Here is a 20,813-nt window from a genome sequence, read left to right as displayed (position 1 = left end):
TTAAAAAAATAATTAATTAGTTTAATTTATTTAAATTTATTTTTTTTAAATTAATTTTAACATAAAAAAATAAAGTTAAGAAGATTTTGATGAAAAAAAATTAATTTATTAATTTTAAAAATTTTAAAATTTAATTTAATTTAATAAATTAAATAATCTTTAAAAAATTAAATTAAATAAATAAAAAATTTCAATAAAAAAAATAATTTTAAAAATAATAATTAAAATAATTTTAATTATTTTTTTTAATTAAATTGAATTGAAGTTAATTAATTAAGATTTTTAATAAAAATAAAATAAATTTAATTTATATGAATATGAATTTAGAAATTAAAAAAAAATTAATAAATAAAAAATCAACTTAAATAATAATAAAATAAATAAATACTTACCAATGAAATTTCCCTTCAACTCTCCTCTTTGCATCGTTTTTCATAACAACTTAAAATACTTCTGAAAACGTCTCAACCACAAAAACACTCCAAAGTTCACTCACTTTACGAATATTTGTTGAACAAGGATTTGTTTTTATATCTTCAATTAAAACCATTATTACATCTCTATGGGTCTTTACCCACAAATACGAGTATAATTAAAAATTACACAAAAAGTTTAATTAATTAAAGACAACTTTTAGCTTCTTCTTCGTTTGTTTTTTCACTTTTTTGCTTGAAACGTATGATATCGTCGTGCAAGGAACTTTTTAAAAAAAAATTAATAAATAAAAAATCAACTTAAATAATAATAAAATAAATAAATACTTACCAATGAAATAAAAAGTAATAAAATTTCAAGCGAGCGATAGGATTATGATTCGAATTAAAGTCATGTTAAAAATCAATTATGCGACAAAAGTTGCAAATTGCAATTGCCGTAAGAGAAATGATAGGAAGACAAACAAATTATCAACTTTGAAGATAAAATTTAAAATAATACTTGTTTATTTGTGAGAAAATGCATGAGTTTCTGTTGAGTAAATATTTACATGAAATATGATTGATCTTTCGCTTACATGTTGTCTATGTTGACATAAATTTTTTATGACTTCTTTTAACTTTAAATTTAAAATTATCGATTTTTATGTTATTTTAAAGTACATTTTGTTCCTGAAAATCCTTTAAAATCCTAAAATTTACCTTTTTTACAATAAACCAGACGTTTACATCATGAAAAATTGCCATATTTGTTAATTCAACGCATAATAGATGGCGTTACTTGTCTTTTTGAGACGAATGAAATTGATAATCCCGTTATTTTTAGCATTTTCTAATTTTCATCAACCAAAAAATGTCTCAAATTCACAAAATGCTCGTTAAATGTCTTTATTGGTTACATAGTTACAATTAAAATGGAAACACACACAACGAAATACAATGAAAAATGCAATTTTTTCACTCTTTATCACTCTTTTTGCCGAAAATCTTGCCGATTTTGTTCAAATTTGTCACACTAATGGATTTGATTTTTGCCGAAAGTGTGTCGGATTGTTGTCTCAAATAGCTTTTTGGTTCAGGCGCCATTTCGAAATCCATTCCGATTATTTCTTCCGTATCTTCGACATGCCCTTCAGGTTCAGGCTCCGACGGAGGAACAGGTTTATTTGAGATGGAAAAGTTCAAGGCGAAGGATAATTCGCTCTTTAAGGCTTGCATTTGCGAAACTTTTGTTTCAACGGCAATTTTATGAACATTCCATAAAAACTCCATAATTCCGATGGCAAATGCACAAGCAAGCCCAATACCTAAAACGAGAAACACACCGCCAACATTTCCAATTCCGAGTTCAGCAGCATCGCCTCCGCCTTCGTCGCCTGAATCAACACTCGAACAACCATCTTCTTTTTTCCACCAAGTATTTTTAATTTTGATGAGTTTTCCTTCTTCTTGCAGCTTTATAACGGCTTGACTGATTGTCGTGCGATACGGAGAATCTAAAAAAAAATTAAAAAAAAAAAATTTTTTTTTTAAATTTTATGAAAATTTTAAAATTTTTTATGAAAAATTTTAAATTAAATTAAATGAAAAATTTTTATGGGAAAAAAGTCACTTACTTAAAGGCAATGCGATGCCATAACCTTTCGAATCCAACAATCCGCCGACTTGAGCTAATTCACAATCGCGTTCCGTGATGTATTCAAGAGTAGTTGACTCCATAAAGAAAGCATAATCTCCTTTTTTGACACGATCTTTTCCTTCGTCGTTATTTTTTACAAAAACTGAAGGCTTTGCTGATTCCATTGATGCCCAAATCCTTTGGTAAGTCGAGAAATTTGAATCCTAAAAGCATAAAATGTTAAAATTTTTGATTATTTTTTGTCAAAAAATTGACTTACTCTGAAGAAAGCTGCTGTACTTCCTCCATCTACAACGCCGCATTTGACTTTACTCTGTTTCGCGAGATCTTCTGCACTTTCAATTGAGGCATCCATACGTTCCATCGTCAAAAAAGCAGCTAAATTTGCTGTATAAGACGAAAGCATGATCAATGCAAAAAACCACCATGAACCGGCAACAAGTCGAGTTGATGCTGATCTAAAAGAAAATTTCAAATTAACGAAATTTAAAAGAAAAATTAAAAAATTTCAAAAAGTTAAATTAAATTTTGACATTTTCGAATTCGAAAAAATTCAATTAAAAATTTTTCAAAAATTTAACAATTTTCAAGACTTACTTTGGTAAAATAAAGTTAAATTAAAAAAAAAATCATTAATTAAATTAAATTAAAAACAAAATTAAATTTTTACATTTTCGAAAATCAATGTTCGAAAACATAAAATTTCAAATTTTTCTATAATTTTTTAATAATTTTTAGAAAATTTAATATTCGGAGAGAAAATTTTTAACTCTTAATATACAAAAATTAAAATTCATGAAGTCTTTTTTTCAAAAATTAAAAATTTTTATCTTCAAAAACAAAAAACTTCCATTTTCGAAAAACAAATTTTCGAATTTCGAAAAAATTTGACAATTTTTAAAACTTACTTTGGTAAAATATCACAACCTTGTCCCATAATACTGCCCATTGTTAACCAAGTTGCATTCATTAAACCCCAAATATTTTCAACTTCTTCATTATCTTCTTTACAGGGATGAGGACTCTCCCAATCGCTTGCTGCCATACGAGCTAACATAAAAAGTAACAACGAGACGCCCATATATGCGGTGCAAGTGTACAACCAAACATCCAACGATAACGGAGACAAGAAGGAAAATAGCTTTGGAGGCTCTTTAATTGGTTTTTTATACAAAATACTGATTCCGAGTGTCATAAAGGGCATCGTAAAGTCAACAGCTTGTCTTCGTGCATGAGTAATCGTCAAATCGCAAATTGCCAAATCAGCTTTCTAAAACGAAAATTTTAAAATTTTCATAAAAAATTTTAAAAAAAATGACAAATCTTACTCTTTCAAGAAGTTGTTTAATGAGACCATCCCATTTTTTCGTTACTTTGTTAAAACTTCCGTATTTTCCATCAGGCGCAAGTTCAAATCTGTATTTAAATCCGATGTGACGTGCAACAGCATCAATTAAATCCAACGAATATCCCTCAAAACGAGCATTTCCTTCTAAAATTTCGCCCTCTTTAGGCGTTCGCCACATGAGAAATGGCTCTCCGATGCGTGACGAGACAATTACAGTTTTATTTTGCAAACTTTCGACAATTTGTTGCGTGATATCGCCTTCTGTACGAGTATATTCGACTTTGTTCAAAGGATCCCAACTTCCGATTTTCTTGAAACCATCTTTGGATAATTCGATAATTTCTAAATTGAAAATTGTTCGTTCTCCGAATTCGTTGAAGCCAATTTTGCCGGTTATGCCTTCGCCTTCTTTCTGTAAGAAATTTAATTTTATTTAAAAAAATGAAATAAAATTTATATGAAAATTTACTTTTTTCAGAAAACTGACGATTCTGTTTCCATGAGGCCATGGTTCGGGACTTTCGCATGATAAATTTGTTACTTCTATCTCTTCAACTTCATCGAGCTCCAAAAATGCTGTTACGAAGATCTTCACAGCGTCGTGAAATATTCCCGAGAGTGTCTGAAAAATTATTGTAAGTAATTTTTCAATGATAAAATTTTAAAATTTTCAAAAATTTTTAAAATATTAATTCAAAAAACATTAAAACTTTGATTTTCGAACATTGAAAGTTCAAATTTTCGAAAAATTCGAACATTGAAAATTTTTTTAATATTAAAAGTTAAAATTTTCTTACCAAATATTAAATTTTTGAAAAATTTCAATAATTTCAATTTTTTTTTTCAAACTTCGAAAATTTTATTTTCGAAAATGGAAGTTTTTAAAGATAAAAACTATTTCATGAATGTCAAAATCTTAATTTTTGTAAATTAAAAGTTAAAAACTTTCAAAATTTGATTTTCGAAAATTTAAAATTTAATGTTTTTTTTGAAATGAATTTTACTTTCGAAAAATTCAAAAATTTTTTTCGAAAATGTAAATTGCATTTTCGAAAATTAAAATTTTTTAATGAAAAAAATTTAATAAACTCACATAATTTTTCACGCCTTGCAATCTCATATCACGATCTCTTTGTTTCCACAGCTGCGTCATGTACATCAACTCATCGTTATCCGTGTGAATTAATCTCATCGCCGTAATATTCGTGCCTGAATGCGTAATTTCCTCGAAATCTATCGAATGAATATCCAAATCAGCAACAATGTATTGCACATAATCTCCGAAAAGCTTAACTTCCGCCGCTTGTCTCAACAAATCGACAACACGATCCTTATCCACAGACAAAATCAATCGAAATTCATCCATATCCTGAATTGCCTTCAACATGGGACGATGATCGTCTCCATCTTCCAACTTTCGAACCGTTATCGGATGATCATCAGGTCCATGTGCGCCAAGAACATCCTTCAAATGAATCAATCGTGCATCTTCGTCGTAAATTATCGTAAAATGCTTCCAATCGTAGTCGTCAACCAAATCGAGTAACGCCTCCGACAACACTTCGCTATCGGGAAACATGTTGATGGTCATGCGATGATTTAAAGGGTTCATTGTTACGGGTATCCAATGTGTCATGATATGCGGAATTTCCAAAGCATTCGCTATTGAACTCACAATGCCCGAAGTCAAATGCGATGTAGGCCCGAAAATTGCAGCAACTCCATTCGAAGCCATCTCACAAGCAACTTGACCCGCTTTGAAACTATCTCCCGCCGAAATGCGATGAATCACGGGAACGAATTCGTATTCGCGCGTTTGCATATTTTGATAATCGATTGCCGATTGGAAAGCAACTTCACTTTCGTGATCATCTTCGTCGAAAATTGCGCCTGTAAGTAAATGAAAAATTCTCTCTTATTAAAAGTTTCTTTGAAAAAAATGAGAAAAAGAGAAAAAACAAGAAATTTCTCTGTTTGTTTATTTTTGTGAAGCAAAAAAAAAAAATTCATTGATGCGAATTTTGGCGAGACGAAGAAATTTGTGTTGATAATTTATTTGAAGTGTCATCGAGCTCTCGTTTTCATATATTATGTTAGGCATTAATTATCTTCTGAGTTAAATACAAATGATGACAGACACACACATGTGTGTACCGATAATGAGCAAAATTTAAAACAATACGAAGAATTTTTATAGGCGTCAGTTGCATTTTAGGTCAAAATGAACAGGAAATGTTTTAAATTGCTCATTGAAATTGAGTTTATGCTTTTTTTGTAAGTTTTTCACTTTTTTAAAAAAAAATTTTTTTTTTGAGAAATTTGATTAATTTTTTTTTCTCAAAAAATACTTTTAAGCTTTTATGTTAAATTTTTTTATTTATAATTTTTCTATTAATTTTTTAAATTTTTTTAAACACATTTTAATAGTACATAAAATTTATTTTTTTTTTGTCAAAAATTTACTTTTTATTAATTTTTTTTTGTCAAAATTTTTTTAAAAACTCTTTATATAATTTTTTTTTTTTTTTTTTTTTAATTTTTTTCATAAAAAAATTTAAAAAAAAATTTTTTCAAGCTCTCATAAATTTTTTATTTTTTTAATTTTTTTTTTTATTTTTTTTTTTTTGATGAAATTTTCATTTAAATTTTTTTTTTTTTTTCTGAAAAATATTTTTTAAGCTTTTATGTTAATTTTTTTTATATTTAAAATTTTATTTTTTTTTATTTTTTCTTTACACAATTTAAATTTTTTTTTTGTCAAAAAATGACTTTCTATTAATTTTTTTTTTATAACTCAAACTTGAGTTCAATTTTTTTTTTAATTTGTTTCATAAAAAATAAAAAAAAATTTAAAAAATAAAAAATAAATTTTTTATTTTTATTTAGCTTAAAAATTCATATTCACAGCTTTTTTAATGAAACTTTAGAAATTTTAGTTTTCTCATTAATTTTTTTTATCCTTTTTCCTTTTGATGTGAAAAAAGACTCGAAACTTGAAAAGAATTTCAATTAAAAGGAAAAGTCTTTGTTATTTCACTTTTATTATTATGATAATTCCGCAACAGACGGTTATGTTTTGCTTGTTTGAGTCGATTTAACATGACATAAAATGAGAATATAATAGATTTTGCTAAAATTAAATTTTTCTAATTTTATAATTATAACACTGCTACGAACGCGCGAATATCACGAGAGGCGTCTGTATGTGAAATTATTTTAATATGCGGTCTTCTCAACACTTTTATCGTCGTCTATTGTAGTTTCATGCAAAAATTTTCACAATTTTGGTAGAAAATTCATTCAACTTTTCTCCTTTTTTTCTCTTTTAGCTGTTCAAATCATCAAGTCTAGACATCCGAGAGACACTTTGGCATCTGATTAAATGATAAAAACTCACCTAACGGAATTTCCTTTCGCTGAACGGGCTGATATTCTCTCCGAAGTTCAACCAGATCGACGAGAAATCCAAAAATGAGGATCTGGATGACAAAAATGCTTGATTTGAGCATTTTATTTAATTATTTTTTAAAAAATTTTCTTGACCGACGCGACATCAAAGCAAGTCTTTTCACGAACAAAGTCTCGCACCAACTGCCAACAAAATTTCTCTAACGTTTTTTGTTCGTACAGCGAGGTTGGATGTGAAAATTGTGATTTTTTAAGAGACGAGATGTGAAAAAATGCACAAATTTCACTCTCAAAAGTGTCTAACAACGAAAATTTATTCTTTTCGCTCTGCGATGTTACCTTTAAATATGCTCTGTAGTTCTCATAAGTTAACATGAGAGATTCGGCTTGACGAAGGAGGAAAATCATTAGGTACATGTATCGCTCGTTTTAATTTGAAAATTTTTCGTAATAATAAAACAAGTTAAACTTTTCAGTTTTTATGCAGAAAATGAACTTTTAAACAGGCGAAAAAGCAGACAGCTGGAAATGGTTCCTTAATGACAGTGCAAATAGTTTTCATTTTCCTGACATCTAAATGAAAAAAGTAACAGGTGTTTGAATTTCCTGCACGTCGTGCGAGTTTGAGTAATTTATTATTTATTTTTAATGGAAATTTGCGAGACACGTGATGAATGTCGATGTCAATGTTAATGTTGACGGCAATTAAATCATAATTCAAGAGCATCTTTCTCGTCTGGATGCAAAAGTTACACTGAATGTAGCGTAAAAATACATTCATTAATGAAAATTTGTTATCTTATCATGTGTTATCTGTAGTTAAAAGATAAGAAAATGTTTAATTTTGACTTTTTACACCTGATTCAGTCGATTTGTGAACGTAAAAGTGAATTATTGTTAAAAATTTTTCGACATTTTGAACGAAATTAGTTAAAAATGTTCTTTTGAGTCTCAAGAAAGTTGAAATTTGAAGAAAAATTTATCAAAAAATTTCATTTTGAGCAAAAATTAATCAAAATATCAAATGAAATTTAATAAATTCAAAAGTTTCAATGAGTCATCACACAAACAAACAACATTTTATCATCGCAATTCGAAATAAAGTGACCAAATTCGGCAAAAATGTTGTCTAAAATCACATTTTTGCTACTTTCGACTCTAATTGTCGTTCAAAGTTACAAATTAAAAGAAGTACGAAAGCCGAAAATTACTGAAAACCGACTTGCTGAGCTTCGTTCATCACTTTTATACCCATTTAACGACACAGGAAGCTCCAATGGGCTCGGAGATTATCAAAAAGATTTGCACAGCTCGACGTCACAAATTAATAAAAACCTAAATTTCACATTTCCCTTCTTTGGAATCTCCTATAATTACATCCGAGTGTCGATGAATGGATTTTTAGAGTTTTCAGATCCTCCGCCGCATTATACGTATCCATTAGTGTTTCCGATCAAAGAATGGCCTGCAAAAAATGATCCTGCTTTTATTGGAATTTTTCATTCAAAATGTCGAATTGGAGATGTTAGCTTACGGGATAAGGATAAAAGGATGCCGGGAGTGTATTTTAGCGTTTTTAACGATTTGGATAAGAGTTTCGATACAAAAGAAATTGAATTAAGAGAACGTTTATTGGCGGATTTGCACGAAGGAATAATTGGAGCGACGGATTTTCAACCAAAACATGCGATAATTGTTACTTGGAAGAATATGTCTTTTGCTGGAGGACTCGATAATACTCTGAGAAGGGTAAAAATTGTTAATTTTAAGCATTTTCTGATCATTAATGTTTGATTTTAATTACAGACAAACACTTTTCAAGCTGTTTTAACAACCGATGAAGACAGAACTTACGTAATTTTCAATTATGCTGACATAAATTGGTCAACTCACACCGAAGCAGGAGGAGATACGGTTAAAGGAGAAGGCGGAACACAAGCTTTCGTTGGATTTAATGCCGGAAATGGCTCTCGTTCGTTCGAATATACGCCATTTAGTCAATCTGAGCGTATTTTTGATCTCACACAACGAGGATTTGGGAATAATTTCAAAGGAAGACACATTTTTCGAGTAGATGAGGAGATCCTTCAAGGCGCTTGTAACGAGAATGATGGTAAAATTTCATAAAATTTGTATAAAAATGATCTTACCTGAAAATTTTTACATTTTTAGCTTCTGATCCTCCTTTGTACATCGCTCCAACGTCAGGAAATATGTTAGGAGGAACAATTGTTAACGTCACAGGTCCATGTTTTGATGAAAAAATCACTTCCGTTCGTTGTATTTTTGGTTCGTACGAAGTTACAGGAGTGATTGTTGATAAAAATCGCGCAATTTGTGTTCAACCATTTCTCAAGAGACAAGGATACATTGATCTGAATGTTCGAGTGAACAATGACGATCGAAAAACTTGGCATGGAAAGTATTTTGTTGAACCTCCAAACAGTGTTGAAGCCGAAATTTGGTTTAAAACGACAGATGTTTACAGCAAAACTCTCATTAGTCTCCCCATTGGATGGAAAAAAGAGAAATTAAGTCGTAATGATAAAGAATCTGTACAAATTTTGCTTTTTGGATATCGTGAAGTGACGTAAGTTTAAAAAAATATTTTAATTTCGAATTTTCGAAAATTTGTATTCGAAGTTCGAAATGAAACTTTTTTTTCATCTAAAAAAATCAAAATTTTAAATTTTTTTGTTTATTTAAGGCATGAAATAGTTCAAATAGAAAAACTTACGACAACATTGAATTCTGGAGAGCACGTATTCAACTCGCAAGACTTCAAAAACAATCAAAATGATGACTTTTTGGATATAGAAGTTGGAATTATTGCAATTAATTTAACTTTCCCGCCAAAAATTAATGGAATTTCCATTTCAAAGTAAGATTTTATAATTTTTTTAAATAAAATTTAAAAGTTTTTGTTCAATTTTAGTACATTATGGTCTCATCCAATCCCGTTAGCTTGGTATTTTGGCTCGCAATGGCGTTCAAAGTACGGAAACTTATGGCCTGAAGCTCTTTGTGACAATTGGATTGAACGAGAAATGAAAATGAAAGATTTCGCCAACACAATTCCTGTTTGTCCTTGCACTTTGGATCACATTTTGAACGATAAAGGACGATTCCTGCCTGATTTATCGACAAACATGTCGGAAAATTGTTTCAAAAGTGCATTTTTGAGTTCTTCAAATGCAGAACAGCAATGTTGTTACGACGAAGAAAAATTTCTCATGCTCTCTAATGACAAAATTGACGCTTCTCGTCCAAAACGAAGACATAATAACGCATTTGTTCCTTCATTATCGCAATTTTATCATGACGAAGCCCCATTTTACGCTTGTTGCTTATGGCAAACTGAATATTCGAGGTCTTGTGAGCAATTTCGCATGGAAATGCGTATCAGTCAAGATTGTGTCGGGTATCAATCTCCTGCAATAGCTTCTGTTTTCGGAGATCCTCATTTCATAACGTTCGATGGACTTGAATACACCTTCAATGGTATTGGAGAATTTGTGTTGGTAAGGAGTAAATATGTCGATGTGCAAGGAAGATTCGAACAAATGCCTCGAGGAGTGATGGGAGATGTAAAATCATCATTTTTGAGCTCGATTGTTGTTAAAGGAAACAATTCGTTGGTAATTGAGATTCGTTTGAGACCAAAAAGTTCGTTGAAATACCGTTTGGATGTCTTTTTGAATGGAAAACGAACATTTTTCGACAATCACGGGATGAAACAACAATTTTTCAAAGGAATTGTCGTTTATACTCCTTTAGAAATTACAAATCAAAGCAAAATTATTGTCATGATGGATTCCGGAATAGGGCTTGAAGTTCAAGAAAATCACGGAATGATGTCAGCTCGGGTTTTTGCTCCATGGAATTTCATTGTAAGTCGTTTAAAATTAAAAAATTTGTTTAAAAAAATTAATTTTTCTTTTTAGAACTCAACTTTTGGGCTTTTTGGAACATTCAACTTTGATCCTGATGATGACCTTACTTTACCAAATTCGAAAATCTTGAATGTCAATACAAACAACTTCGCCATCGTTCATCGAGAATTCGGATTAAAATGGCTCTTAAGCGATAAATTTCAAGAAGGAATCGGAAAAAGCTTATTTTTGCGAGAATATGGAAGAACGTCAGATTTTTACACAAATGATCTTTTTCGACCAAATTTTATTAAAGAACCAAGTGAATTTTTACCTTCAAATATGTCGGAACACGTAAAAATTGCTGCTAAAATTTGTGATGAAAGTTATCAATGTCGATATGACTATGGAATGACATTTGATGAAAAAGTTGCGAATAACACAAAAATTTGGTATGAAAAAACGTTGAAAAGTAAAGAAATTAATGGAAAACGTGTAATTTCTTGTGGCATTCTTGATACTCCTCGATATGGCTTTAAATCGAATTTTTCCTTTGTAAACGGAACAAAAGTTGAATTTTCGTGTCACGAAGGTTTTATTATTTCGGGAGATCCAACAAGAACGTGTAATGATGAAGGAAGATGGACAGAAGAAATTTATGGATTTACAACTTGCATTCGTACGTTTTTTCAATTTTTTAAAAAATTCTTTTAATTTAAAAAAAAAAAATTTTTTTTTAAATTTATTTAATTTTTTAATTTTTTTTTTTTTAAATGAAAATTTTTTTTTTTATTTTTTTTGTCAATTTTTTTTTATTTTTGTAATTTTTTTTTAAATTTCATTAATTTTTTTTTTAAATTTTTTTAAAAACAATTTTTTTTTAGGACTCGAAGAACAAATTGCTCGTACAACAGGCATCTCTCTCGCCATCATACTTTTTATCATCGTACCATTATCGTTACTTGCAATAATCTTTCTGAAACAACATTTTAAAGCACTTCAAGAGAAACAAGAAATATTAGAAGAAGAAAATCGATGGAAAGAAATTGAATCATTGCGATTAAAACAAAGGGAATTGATCGAATCAGCAAGTAAAGAACAAGAAATTGAATTAAAAGACATAGAAACGGAAGAAAAAATTAAAGATGAAGAAAAAAAATTAATCGAAACACCATTGTGATACAAAATTGTCAGGCAAAAATTTAAAAACAACTGAAATAATGAAAAAAAAATAAAAAATTGAAGAAGTGAAAAATTAATTTTAAAATTTTTTAGATTTTAAAATTTTAATTGAAAAAAAATATTTTTACGAAATTTTCGAATTTTCGACCCAAAAATTAAATAAAAATGCATCAAAATTTGTTTGAACATTGAAAACTTATATTTATTTCATTTTAATTAATCATACAAATTTTATACCAATGTAAAAACTTGAAAAAAAAAATTATAATAGAACTTAATAATGTAAAACGTTAACACTAATTAGCGCTTTGAAAAAGTAATGATGAGAGAATTCATGTCTAAACAAAAATTTCAAAGTGTTAAAACGAAAAACTTCAATTTCGGTAAAAAAAAAGAAACAAATGTTTGTAAGTAGTTACAAATAATTGAGACATCTTCTTAATAATTTTCCTATTTTTAGAGTTTTGTGTTTTTTTATGTTTATTTATTAGAAAGACATTCAAGGACTATTTTTGCTTTGAACTATCCTATTTTTTACTTTAATGATTAATTAATGAAAAAAAAGTACAACCTAAAATGCAATATCTTTGAAAAAATATTTTTTTTCTCGTTTTTGCTCGTTTTCTCGCGTTTTTTTGATGATTTGTTCCTCTTACTTAAGAAATTTACTTATAAAAAAAAATTAAACTGTCCATGTCGCTCTTTTTTGTGTTCATTTTTTTTTTTATTAAGCGAGCGACCTTATTGCATAAAGTTAGCGCAAAATTTATCCAACATACGTATTTGGTTTGAGTTTTTTACTGCGTCGCGCGGCGCCGGCAACGCCCGCTGCTTCATCGCCCTCTTCGGAAGATTCACTTTCCGATTTGACGGCAGCCAAACCGAGTTCAGCTGCATCGAAATTGCCCGTTGTTCGTGCACGTTCAAGGGTGCGAATTTGCGTTTCGAGCATCGAATTCTGTCGTTTCAGATCGTCGATGTCTTGTTGGTGGGAACTATTCTTGCGTCGCATAAACTGGATGTATTCCGCTGCCTTTTTCAGGATTTGTGCACGACTTGCCTGTAAAAAAATCGAGAGTTAATTGAAGAAATTGTAATTTTTTGAACGAAATGAGACGTCTTTCGACTCGAAAAGGCGTCACACGAAAAATGTTAATGAAAAAAAAAATGAATTTCAAGGATCGTAATCGCGAGAAGGATGAAAATGAATGAGCGCAAATACGATTCAAGAAGAAAAAATGGAAAAATGTTAATAAAAATTTGACGTTAGCACATACAACTACCTTTTCGCCTTGCAACGAAGGTACCGAGTCCCGCAGAGATGTGAAACTGTCTTTTATGTGGTCGCGTCGTTTGCGTTCGAGCGCATTGTGATGTGCTCGTTTCTCAGCCTGAAACGAAAAAAACACGATTAAACACGTGACTCATGTGTAAATAAATGAAATTTGACATCCTCAGAGCAGCAATTAATTTACAATTACAACAACAACAATATGTCTATGTATACGTGTGATATACGCCTAATTTTCATTTTTCGCTTCTTTACGTCGCATTAAATCCCGCCGAAGCGAGTTTCGAGCATAAATGAGCACGTCATGACATATGTTGCTTTTTGTATTTCCGTAAAACGCTTTGAAATTGCTTCAAGGTCTTTTGCTTTGGTTTTTTCGTTCAGCAACAAGAAATGCCATCACAAAATATAACGAAAAAAAAAACGCTTACCTGTGAAAAATATTGACCTCCTGCCTGTCTTGATCCATTTTTGCTCTGAGAATCGGAGTCATCGCCATCCTATCGAACGAATAAAAATGCAAAAGATAAGAAAAATTTTGTTATTGATATTTTTTGTATGTTTGAATGACGATTCAGACATTTTTTTCTCTTCGCTGTATGTTACACATACAGACAAGTATAAATATATTTTTTTGAAATTCTTACATCACTCAAGTCTACGTCGTCTTCGTGGCTCATGTTGCTAAATTGGTTAGCTTTTGCTGATGGATTTTCACCTGTGAAGCGCATTCAAAAGACTCTTTTTGCACGGATTTACGCGAGAAATTGGGACTTTTTTCCAAATTTTTGTTTGTTGAGTTTCGTGATACTTGATGGATTTGTATGAGTGAGACAAAGAATGACGCATGCGTGTACTTATTCGCTTCGTTGTAAAATTTGAGTTCGTTAATGCTTTTGTAAATGTTGAATTAATATTTGAATATTGTTTTTAAAAAGATTTTTATAAATTTATTAAAATTTTATAAATTTAAATTTATTTCATTTAAATTAATGTTCTTTGAATTTATTTAATAAAAATATTAAAAATTACAATAAATTAAAAATCTAAATTTAAATTAATAAATTTAAAGCAATTTTTTTCGAACTTATTGTCCCAAAAATTTTTTTTTCAAAATGGGGACAAAAAAAAAAAGATTTGAAATAATTTTTCATACAAAATGACAAAATTTTAACATTTTTTTTTGTCAGAGCAATTCAACTAAAAAATTGAAAAAAAAAAATCTTTAAAAAATTTTGAAAAATTCTTTGAAAAATTATCTTTAAGGTTCATTTTTGATGAAATTTTTAACTTTTTTTTATTTTGTCCCATTCGATTTTCGACTTTTGAAATGGGACAAAAAATTTATAAAAATTTATATTTATATTTTTTTAAATAAAAATATTTATAATGGGATATGCAATAAATTTTACACGCCATTAATTTTTCCATTATAAATCATAATTTTTTTGATTCAAAACCTTCTTTTAGCTAAAATTGACATATTACAAAAAATCTTAAAATGATTCGTGAAGTAGAATTTTTGCATTTCAAAGTTTGTATGGATTTTTAGTTTGAAATCATTTTCAATCGTTAAAAAAACATAATTTTCAAAATATTTCTTCAAAATTTTTGATGTATCAGTTCTATTTAGACTATTTAGACTCTCAGCATTAATTTAAGACTTCATTCGCTTAATTTTGACATCTGAAACAAAAATTACAACTTTTGAAAAAAAACAGTGAAATTTGCTTTTTGCATGATTTTTAATGAACCTTTATGCATATTGAAAATTTATAAAAAAAATAACATAAAAAAAAATTCGAAAATTATTTTTTCGAAAAAAATATTTTTTTTTTCTTCAAGATATCAACAGAAATGATTTAATGAATTGTTCATTTCTAATTGTTCATTTTTTTAAACTTGAAGTTTGTTGAAAATTGAAAAAAAAGCTGACATCGAAGCAAATTCGACAAAAAATATGGCGAATATTGTATTGACGATAAGCCAAAACTTCAAATTTGACATTTCTCTTCACAAAAAATCTGTGAGGCGAGACAATTTAATGAGCTGATGTATATTCAAATGCGAGAAGTAAATGCTGAACAATGCTCCAAATGAACGAAGAAAACACAAATTTTCTGACCATTTATCAAATATTTTATTTACTTTCAAAGTACGAGGGTTGCTCTGCATGGCCAACAAAGCAACACGATGTTGATGTTGAAAATTCTTTTTAAATTTTAGGCGCCGAAGTGTTGTCTTTGAGCATGTTCCCATGATGCCATTGTACCGTGATCGTTGAGGTATTGAACGTTGCATCCGTCATTTCGCAAGCGTCCTTCTTCGCGCAACTTTTCAAAGTCTTCACGATCGAAACGCGTGAATCCCCATTTCTTCGAGATGAAGATCTTTTGACGTCCGGGGAACTTGAACTTGGCACGACGCAAGGCTTCGACGACTTGGGCCTTGTAACGATCGCTCGAACGTACACTCATGATTGGTTGTCCGATGTGAACACGAGCGACAGTTCCTTGTGGTTTGCCAAAAGCTCCACGCATACCGGTTTGAAGCCTGAAATGTTACAAAAAAATCGATTTTTAGTTGAAATAATTTTTTTTTTAAATTTTAATTTTTTTTATGGAAAAAAGTCAGTGTAGTCAACGTGAAATATTAATCATGGTTTGATCATATCCCAGTGCTCAAGGCATCTTTCATCACGGAAAAGGGGATTTTCGGAAAAAAGCAATAAGAAAACTCACCTATCGGCTCCGGCGCACGACAACATCTTGTTGATGCGGATAACGTGGAATGGATGCAAACGCATACGGATATGGAATTGATCTTTTCCGCAGAATTTGACCAAATATTTGTTGCAGCAAATACGACCAGCTTCCAAGGCTTCGCTGCTCAACTGTTCATATTCGTCGGATACCAAATGCACGCACAGCGGGAAATCGTCGACATTTGCCTTTTTGCGACCCAAATCGAAGATACGGATCTTGGCATCTGGCACACCGCGGCAGAAACGCGATTTTGGATAAGGTTTGTTCTTACAATAGCGATAACTGAAAGAAAAAGAGAAAAAATTTTGTTAAATTTTGACAACAATGCACTGCACTGCCATTTTGTTTTTCATCACACACGTCGTCTTCCATAGAAAGAGCTATTTATGTTCGTCGCTTTATTGAGGTTAAAATTTTCGAGACAATTTTTACCTCACCCTAAAAGCAATAATTTGCTTTTCCTTCTTTTTAAATTCTTCTCCAAAACTTGCGTCGTAGTTTTCGATCGTGTTTTGGTGTCGGAGAAGGAAACTTGCGGTTTTTCGTGAAACGTGAAAAAAATTGTACACTCACCATCTTGCAGGACGGCGACCCATCTTGAGCTGCAATTTACGAAAAAAATCCAATTAATTTCTCGTGTACTCGACTACATTTTTGTCAATGGAGTGCTAAAGAATATTTTTTCAATATTTTTAGCACATTTTGTGCATTTTTAAGCACAAAAATTATGGAGAATTTGTCGCGCACACTTACCTCCGTGAAATGTTTCAGCCAAAAAGAACGAATGACACGTGCGGTTTTGACATTCGGATGTGCGAGACGAACGAAAATGATAAACGAAACTTCAAAAGTGACATTCGAGACAGGAAATTTTGAATTAGCATCATGGCAATTTTGAAAGTTTAGCCATTATTTTTTGATTTTCGACGAAAATTATTTTATATTCTCAAAATTTTGATTTAAAAAAAAAATTTAATTAAATTTTTTTCTCAAATTGTTCAGATTTGTCAAAAAAAAGTTTTCTGAAAGTCTCTAAAAAAATTTTAAAAATAAAAAAATATTCAATTAAGAATCATCGAATAGGCTTTCAAAAATTTGTTACGTTTTTTCATAATAAATGAATTTCTCATAATTTCTGATCAATTTAATGCTTAAGCAGAAATAGAACAACTAATTTCAAATAAAAAAATAATTTTTTTTTAGTTTCAATTTTTTTTTTAAAGTTTTGAGTTATAAAATGATTAAAAATGATAAATTAGAGCCCTCTGACAAATTTTCATCCATTTGGAGCAAGATTTGACAAAAAAAAGCTTTGACACAGTTTTTGACACAGTTTTTTTGCTCTTGATTTAGTTTTTAAAACAAAACTATGTCAAAGAAAAAAATTTTTTTTTAGTTTCAATTTTTTGGCAGTTTTGAGTTATAAAATGATTAAAAATGATAAATTAGAGCCCTCTGACAAATTTTCATCCATTTGGAGCAAGATTTGACAAAAAAAAAACAAAACTTTGACACAGTTTTTGAGTTATAAAATGATTAAAAATGATAAATTAGAGCCCTCTGACAAATTTTCATCCATTTGGAGCAAGATTTGCTCTTGATTTTTTTGCTCTTGAGTTTTTAAAAACAAAACTATGTCAAAGGAAAATTTTTTTTCAGTTTCAATTTTTTGGCAGTTTTGAGTTATAAAATGATTAAAAATGATAAATTAGAGCCCTCTGACAAATTTTCATCCATTTGGAGCAAGATTTGACAAAAAAAAGCTTTGACACAGTTTTTGACACAGTTTTTTTGCTCTTGATTTAGTTTTTAAAAACAAAACTATGTCAAAGGAAAATTTTTTTTTGAGTTTCAATTTTTTGGCAGTTTTGAGTTATAAAATGATTAAAAATGATAAATTAGAGCCCTCTGACAAATTTTCATCCATTTGGAGCAAGATTTGACAAAAATTGCTTTGACACAGTTTTTGACAGTTTTTTTGCTCTTGATTTAGTTTTTAAAACAAAACTATGTCAAAGAAAAATTTTTTTTCAGTTTCAATTTTTTGGCAGTTTTGAGTTATAAAATGATTAAAAATGATAAATTAGAGCCCTCTGACAAATTTTCATCCATTTGGAGCAAGATTTGACAAAAAAAAGCTTTGACACAGTTTTTTTGCTCTTGATTTAGTTTTTAAAAACAAAACTATGTCAAAGGAAAATTTTTTTTTCAGTTTCAATTTTTTGGCAGTTTTGAGTTATAAAATGATTAAAAATGATAAATTAGAGCCCTCTGACAAATTTTCATCCATTTGGAGCAAGATTTGACAAAAAAAAGCTTTGACACAGTTTTTTTGCTCTTGATTTAGTTTTTAAAACAAAACTATGTCAAAGGAAAATTTTTTTCAGTTTCAATTTTTTGGCAGTTTTGAGTTATAAAATGATTAAAAATGATAAATTAGAGCCCTCTGACAAATTTTCATCCATTTGGAGCAAGATTTGACAAAAAAAAGCTTTGACACAGTTTTTGACACAGTTTTTTTGCTCTTGATTTAGTTTTTAAAAACAAAACTATGTCAAAGGAAAATTTTTTTCAGTTTCAATTTTTTGGCAGTTTTGAGTTATAAAATGATTAAAAATGATAAATTAGAGCCCTCTGACAAATTTTCATCCATTTGGAGCAAGATTTGACAAAAAAAAGCTTTGACACAGTTTTTGACACAGTTTTTTTGCTCTTGATTTAGTTTTTAAAAACAAAACTATGTCAAAGGAAAATTTTTTTCAGTTTCAATTTTTTGGCAGTTTTGAGTTATAAAATGATTAAAAATGATAAATTAGAGCCCTCTGACAAATTTTCATCCATTTGGAGCAAGATTTGACAAAAAAAAGCTTTGACACAGTTTTTGACACAGTTTTTTTGCTCTTGATTTAGTTTTTAAAACAAAACTATGTCAAAGGAATTTTTTTTTCAGTTTCAATTTTTTGGTAGTTTTGAGTTATAAAATGATTAAAAACGATAAATTAGAGCTATTCTGATAAATTTTTATGCATTTGGAGCAAGATTTGACGTATTTTTAATTTTTCAAATTTTAAGCTTGTGAAGCATCCAATCAATTTTTTTTAAACCAAAATTAAAATTTACATCTTGAAATTTTGAATGACATCATTCCGTTTTGTTGACAAATATTTTCAAAGAGCAATTTTCCTCAAAAAATCTTTCGTTACATTTAGTGTTTCCGCAATGGCTGTTGTACTTCGAAACTTGTTAAAATTGAACAAATCAGCATCTTATTGCCCCATCATTGCACGTCAATTCGCATCAAAATCAGAAAATGGTGAAAATGGCAAAGAAGCAAAAGCCGAAAAAGAAGAAGAAAAAATTCCTGAAAATATTTTAGTCGAGAAAAGTGATGTTGTAACGTTAATTGGGATTAACAGACCTCAAAAAAGGAATTGTGTGGATTCTTTAACGTCGAGTCAATTGATAAAAGGTAAATTTGTTCGAATTTTTTTTTTAAATTTCAAAAATTTTAAATTTTTCTGTAAATTTTTAGCAATTACTGACTTTGAAGCTGATGAAAAATCCCCGGTTGGTGTTTTGTACGGCATTGGAGGCACATTTTGTGCGGGATATGATCTTGCTGAAGCAGCTAAAGGCGGAGCAGAATCCATTATTACCAATACTGATGGTAAATTTTTGATTTTTCATCAATTTTTTGACTTTTTAATTTTTTTTCACAGGGGCAATGGGACCTACTCGATTGATTACAAAAAAACCTCTTATCGCAGCAATTAATGGATATTGTGTCGGCGGCGGCTTAGAACTTGCTTTAATGTGTGATTTGCGTGTCGTTGAAGAAAATTCGATTCTCGGGTTTTTCAATCGTCGTTTTGGAGTTCCTTTAGTTGATGGCGGATGTGCTCGTTTAGCTCATTTAATTGGATTGTCGCGCGCATTAGATTTGGTCTTAACAGGACGACAAGTAACGGCACAAGAAGCTGCAGAAATTGGTTTAGCAAATCGTGTTGTTGCAATTGGAGCTTCTTTGGGTCAAGCTGTGAATTTGGCGAATTGTATTGCAAAATTCCCGCAAGAAGGCGTAAAACACGATCGAGATGCTTTGTATTATTCATGTTATGATAGTCCGAATTTCCAAACATCCGTTAATTATGAAGTTATGACATGCACAAAGGAGTTATTTGACGAAGCAACCGCTGGCTCGGGCAAATTTATTGAAGAAGGAATCGGAAAGGGAGGAAAATTTCATGATGTTCGTGAAAAAGATTTGCCGGAATGGGAAAGAGAGGAGATTCAAAGAGAAAATAAGGCAAAAGAGGAAGCGGCAACGGAGAAAAAGGAATAAAAAAATGTTTAGTTTAGTTTTAAATATTATCTAGTCGATAAATTGCGCAGATTTCTTTAACAAATAGTCATTTTTTTTCATTTTCCATTTATTTTTTAAGGCTTTCCATCAAAATCCATCGAAAATTTATGGACCTCAACCCCTATCAATCTTACGATACCGTGAATGAATGGCTTCTTTTATTAATTTTATTAATTTTTTTTTTTGCAAAAAAATTTCATAAAAATCGAAAAATTGCACAAAAAATTTAAAAAATTAAAAAATTTTAATGGCTATAAATTTTTTTTTTTTTTTAATTTTTATAAAAATTAATTTTTCGATCTTTCGAGCACAAAAAATTTAATAAATTCAAAAATTTTGAAATACTAAAGATTTTAATGAAAAGTTAAAATTTCAAAAATTTTTATAAAAATCAAAAAAATTAAAAAAAAAATAAAATTTTTATGAAAATTTGATACCTACATTTTAAAATTTCATCAAAAGTTGAAATAAAAACATTTTTAATTAATTTTTTAAAAACTGAAAATCTAAA

General features: G+C 29.5%; 5 protein-coding genes across 6 annotated transcripts; 2 read left to right on the top strand and 3 right to left on the bottom strand.

The window, feature by feature from the left end:
* Positions 1-1,368: 1,368 nt before the first annotated feature.
* LOC134834944 (glutamate receptor ionotropic, kainate 2-like) lies at positions 1,369-6,950 on the bottom strand. The gene is made up of 8 exons (XM_063849775.1): positions 6,819-6,950; positions 4,515-5,311; positions 3,891-4,043; positions 3,402-3,833; positions 2,982-3,343; positions 2,333-2,531; positions 2,051-2,276; positions 1,369-1,930 (listed from the first exon to the last, which is right to left on the bottom strand). The coding sequence occupies exons 1-8, from the start codon at positions 6,928-6,930 to the stop codon at positions 1,392-1,394; spliced, it is 2,820 nt and encodes a 939-aa protein (XP_063705845.1). The 5' UTR covers positions 6,931-6,950; the 3' UTR covers positions 1,369-1,391.
* Positions 6,951-7,903: 953 nt separating this feature from the next.
* On the top strand, positions 7,904-11,908 carry LOC134834615 (protein mesh-like). Its single transcript, XM_063849348.1, has 7 exons — positions 7,904-8,578; positions 8,636-8,942; positions 9,002-9,419; positions 9,537-9,710; positions 9,765-10,719; positions 10,774-11,380; positions 11,586-11,908. The coding sequence occupies exons 1-7, from the start codon at positions 7,952-7,954 to the stop codon at positions 11,879-11,881; spliced, it is 3,384 nt and encodes a 1,127-aa protein (XP_063705418.1). The 5' UTR covers positions 7,904-7,951; the 3' UTR covers positions 11,882-11,908.
* A 190-nt stretch (positions 11,909-12,098) lies between these two features.
* On the bottom strand, positions 12,099-14,028 carry LOC134833626 (protein max). Of its 2 annotated transcripts, none has more exons than XM_063848006.1 (4): positions 13,822-14,028; positions 13,606-13,674; positions 13,167-13,274; positions 12,099-12,943 (listed from the first exon to the last, which is right to left on the bottom strand). In XM_063848006.1, exons 1-4 carry the CDS (start codon positions 13,903-13,905, stop codon positions 12,650-12,652), a joined length of 555 nt encoding a protein of 184 aa, XP_063704076.1. In that variant the 5' UTR covers positions 13,906-14,028; the 3' UTR covers positions 12,099-12,649. The 2 variants fall into 2 exon arrangements, with proteins under 2 accessions (XP_063704076.1, XP_063704075.1); XM_063848005.1 differs by having other exon boundaries at positions 12,103-12,943; positions 13,161-13,274; positions 13,822-14,026.
* A 1,358-nt stretch (positions 14,029-15,386) lies between these two features.
* LOC134836146 (large ribosomal subunit protein uL16) lies at positions 15,387-16,752 on the bottom strand. Its single transcript, XM_063851380.1, has 4 exons — positions 16,693-16,752; positions 16,513-16,541; positions 15,916-16,221; positions 15,387-15,727 (listed from the first exon to the last, which is right to left on the bottom strand). The coding sequence occupies exons 2-4, from the start codon at positions 16,533-16,535 to the stop codon at positions 15,397-15,399; spliced, it is 660 nt and encodes a 219-aa protein (XP_063707450.1). The 5' UTR covers positions 16,536-16,541; positions 16,693-16,752; the 3' UTR covers positions 15,387-15,396.
* Positions 16,753-19,084: 2,332 nt separating this feature from the next.
* LOC134834178 (uncharacterized) lies at positions 19,085-20,515 on the top strand. Its single transcript, XM_063848753.1, has 3 exons — positions 19,085-19,408; positions 19,472-19,606; positions 19,659-20,515. Exons 1-3 carry the CDS (start codon positions 19,159-19,161, stop codon positions 20,279-20,281), a joined length of 1,008 nt encoding a protein of 335 aa, XP_063704823.1. The 5' UTR covers positions 19,085-19,158; the 3' UTR covers positions 20,282-20,515.
* Positions 20,516-20,813: the final 298 nt, after the last annotated feature.

This window comes from Culicoides brevitarsis, chromosome 3 (genome assembly GCF_036172545.1).
Source record: "Culicoides brevitarsis isolate CSIRO-B50_1 chromosome 3, AGI_CSIRO_Cbre_v1, whole genome shotgun sequence".
Lineage (NCBI taxonomy): Eukaryota > Metazoa > Arthropoda > Insecta > Diptera > Ceratopogonidae > Culicoides > Culicoides brevitarsis.
This window is presented reverse-complemented; position numbering and strand designations above follow the sequence as displayed.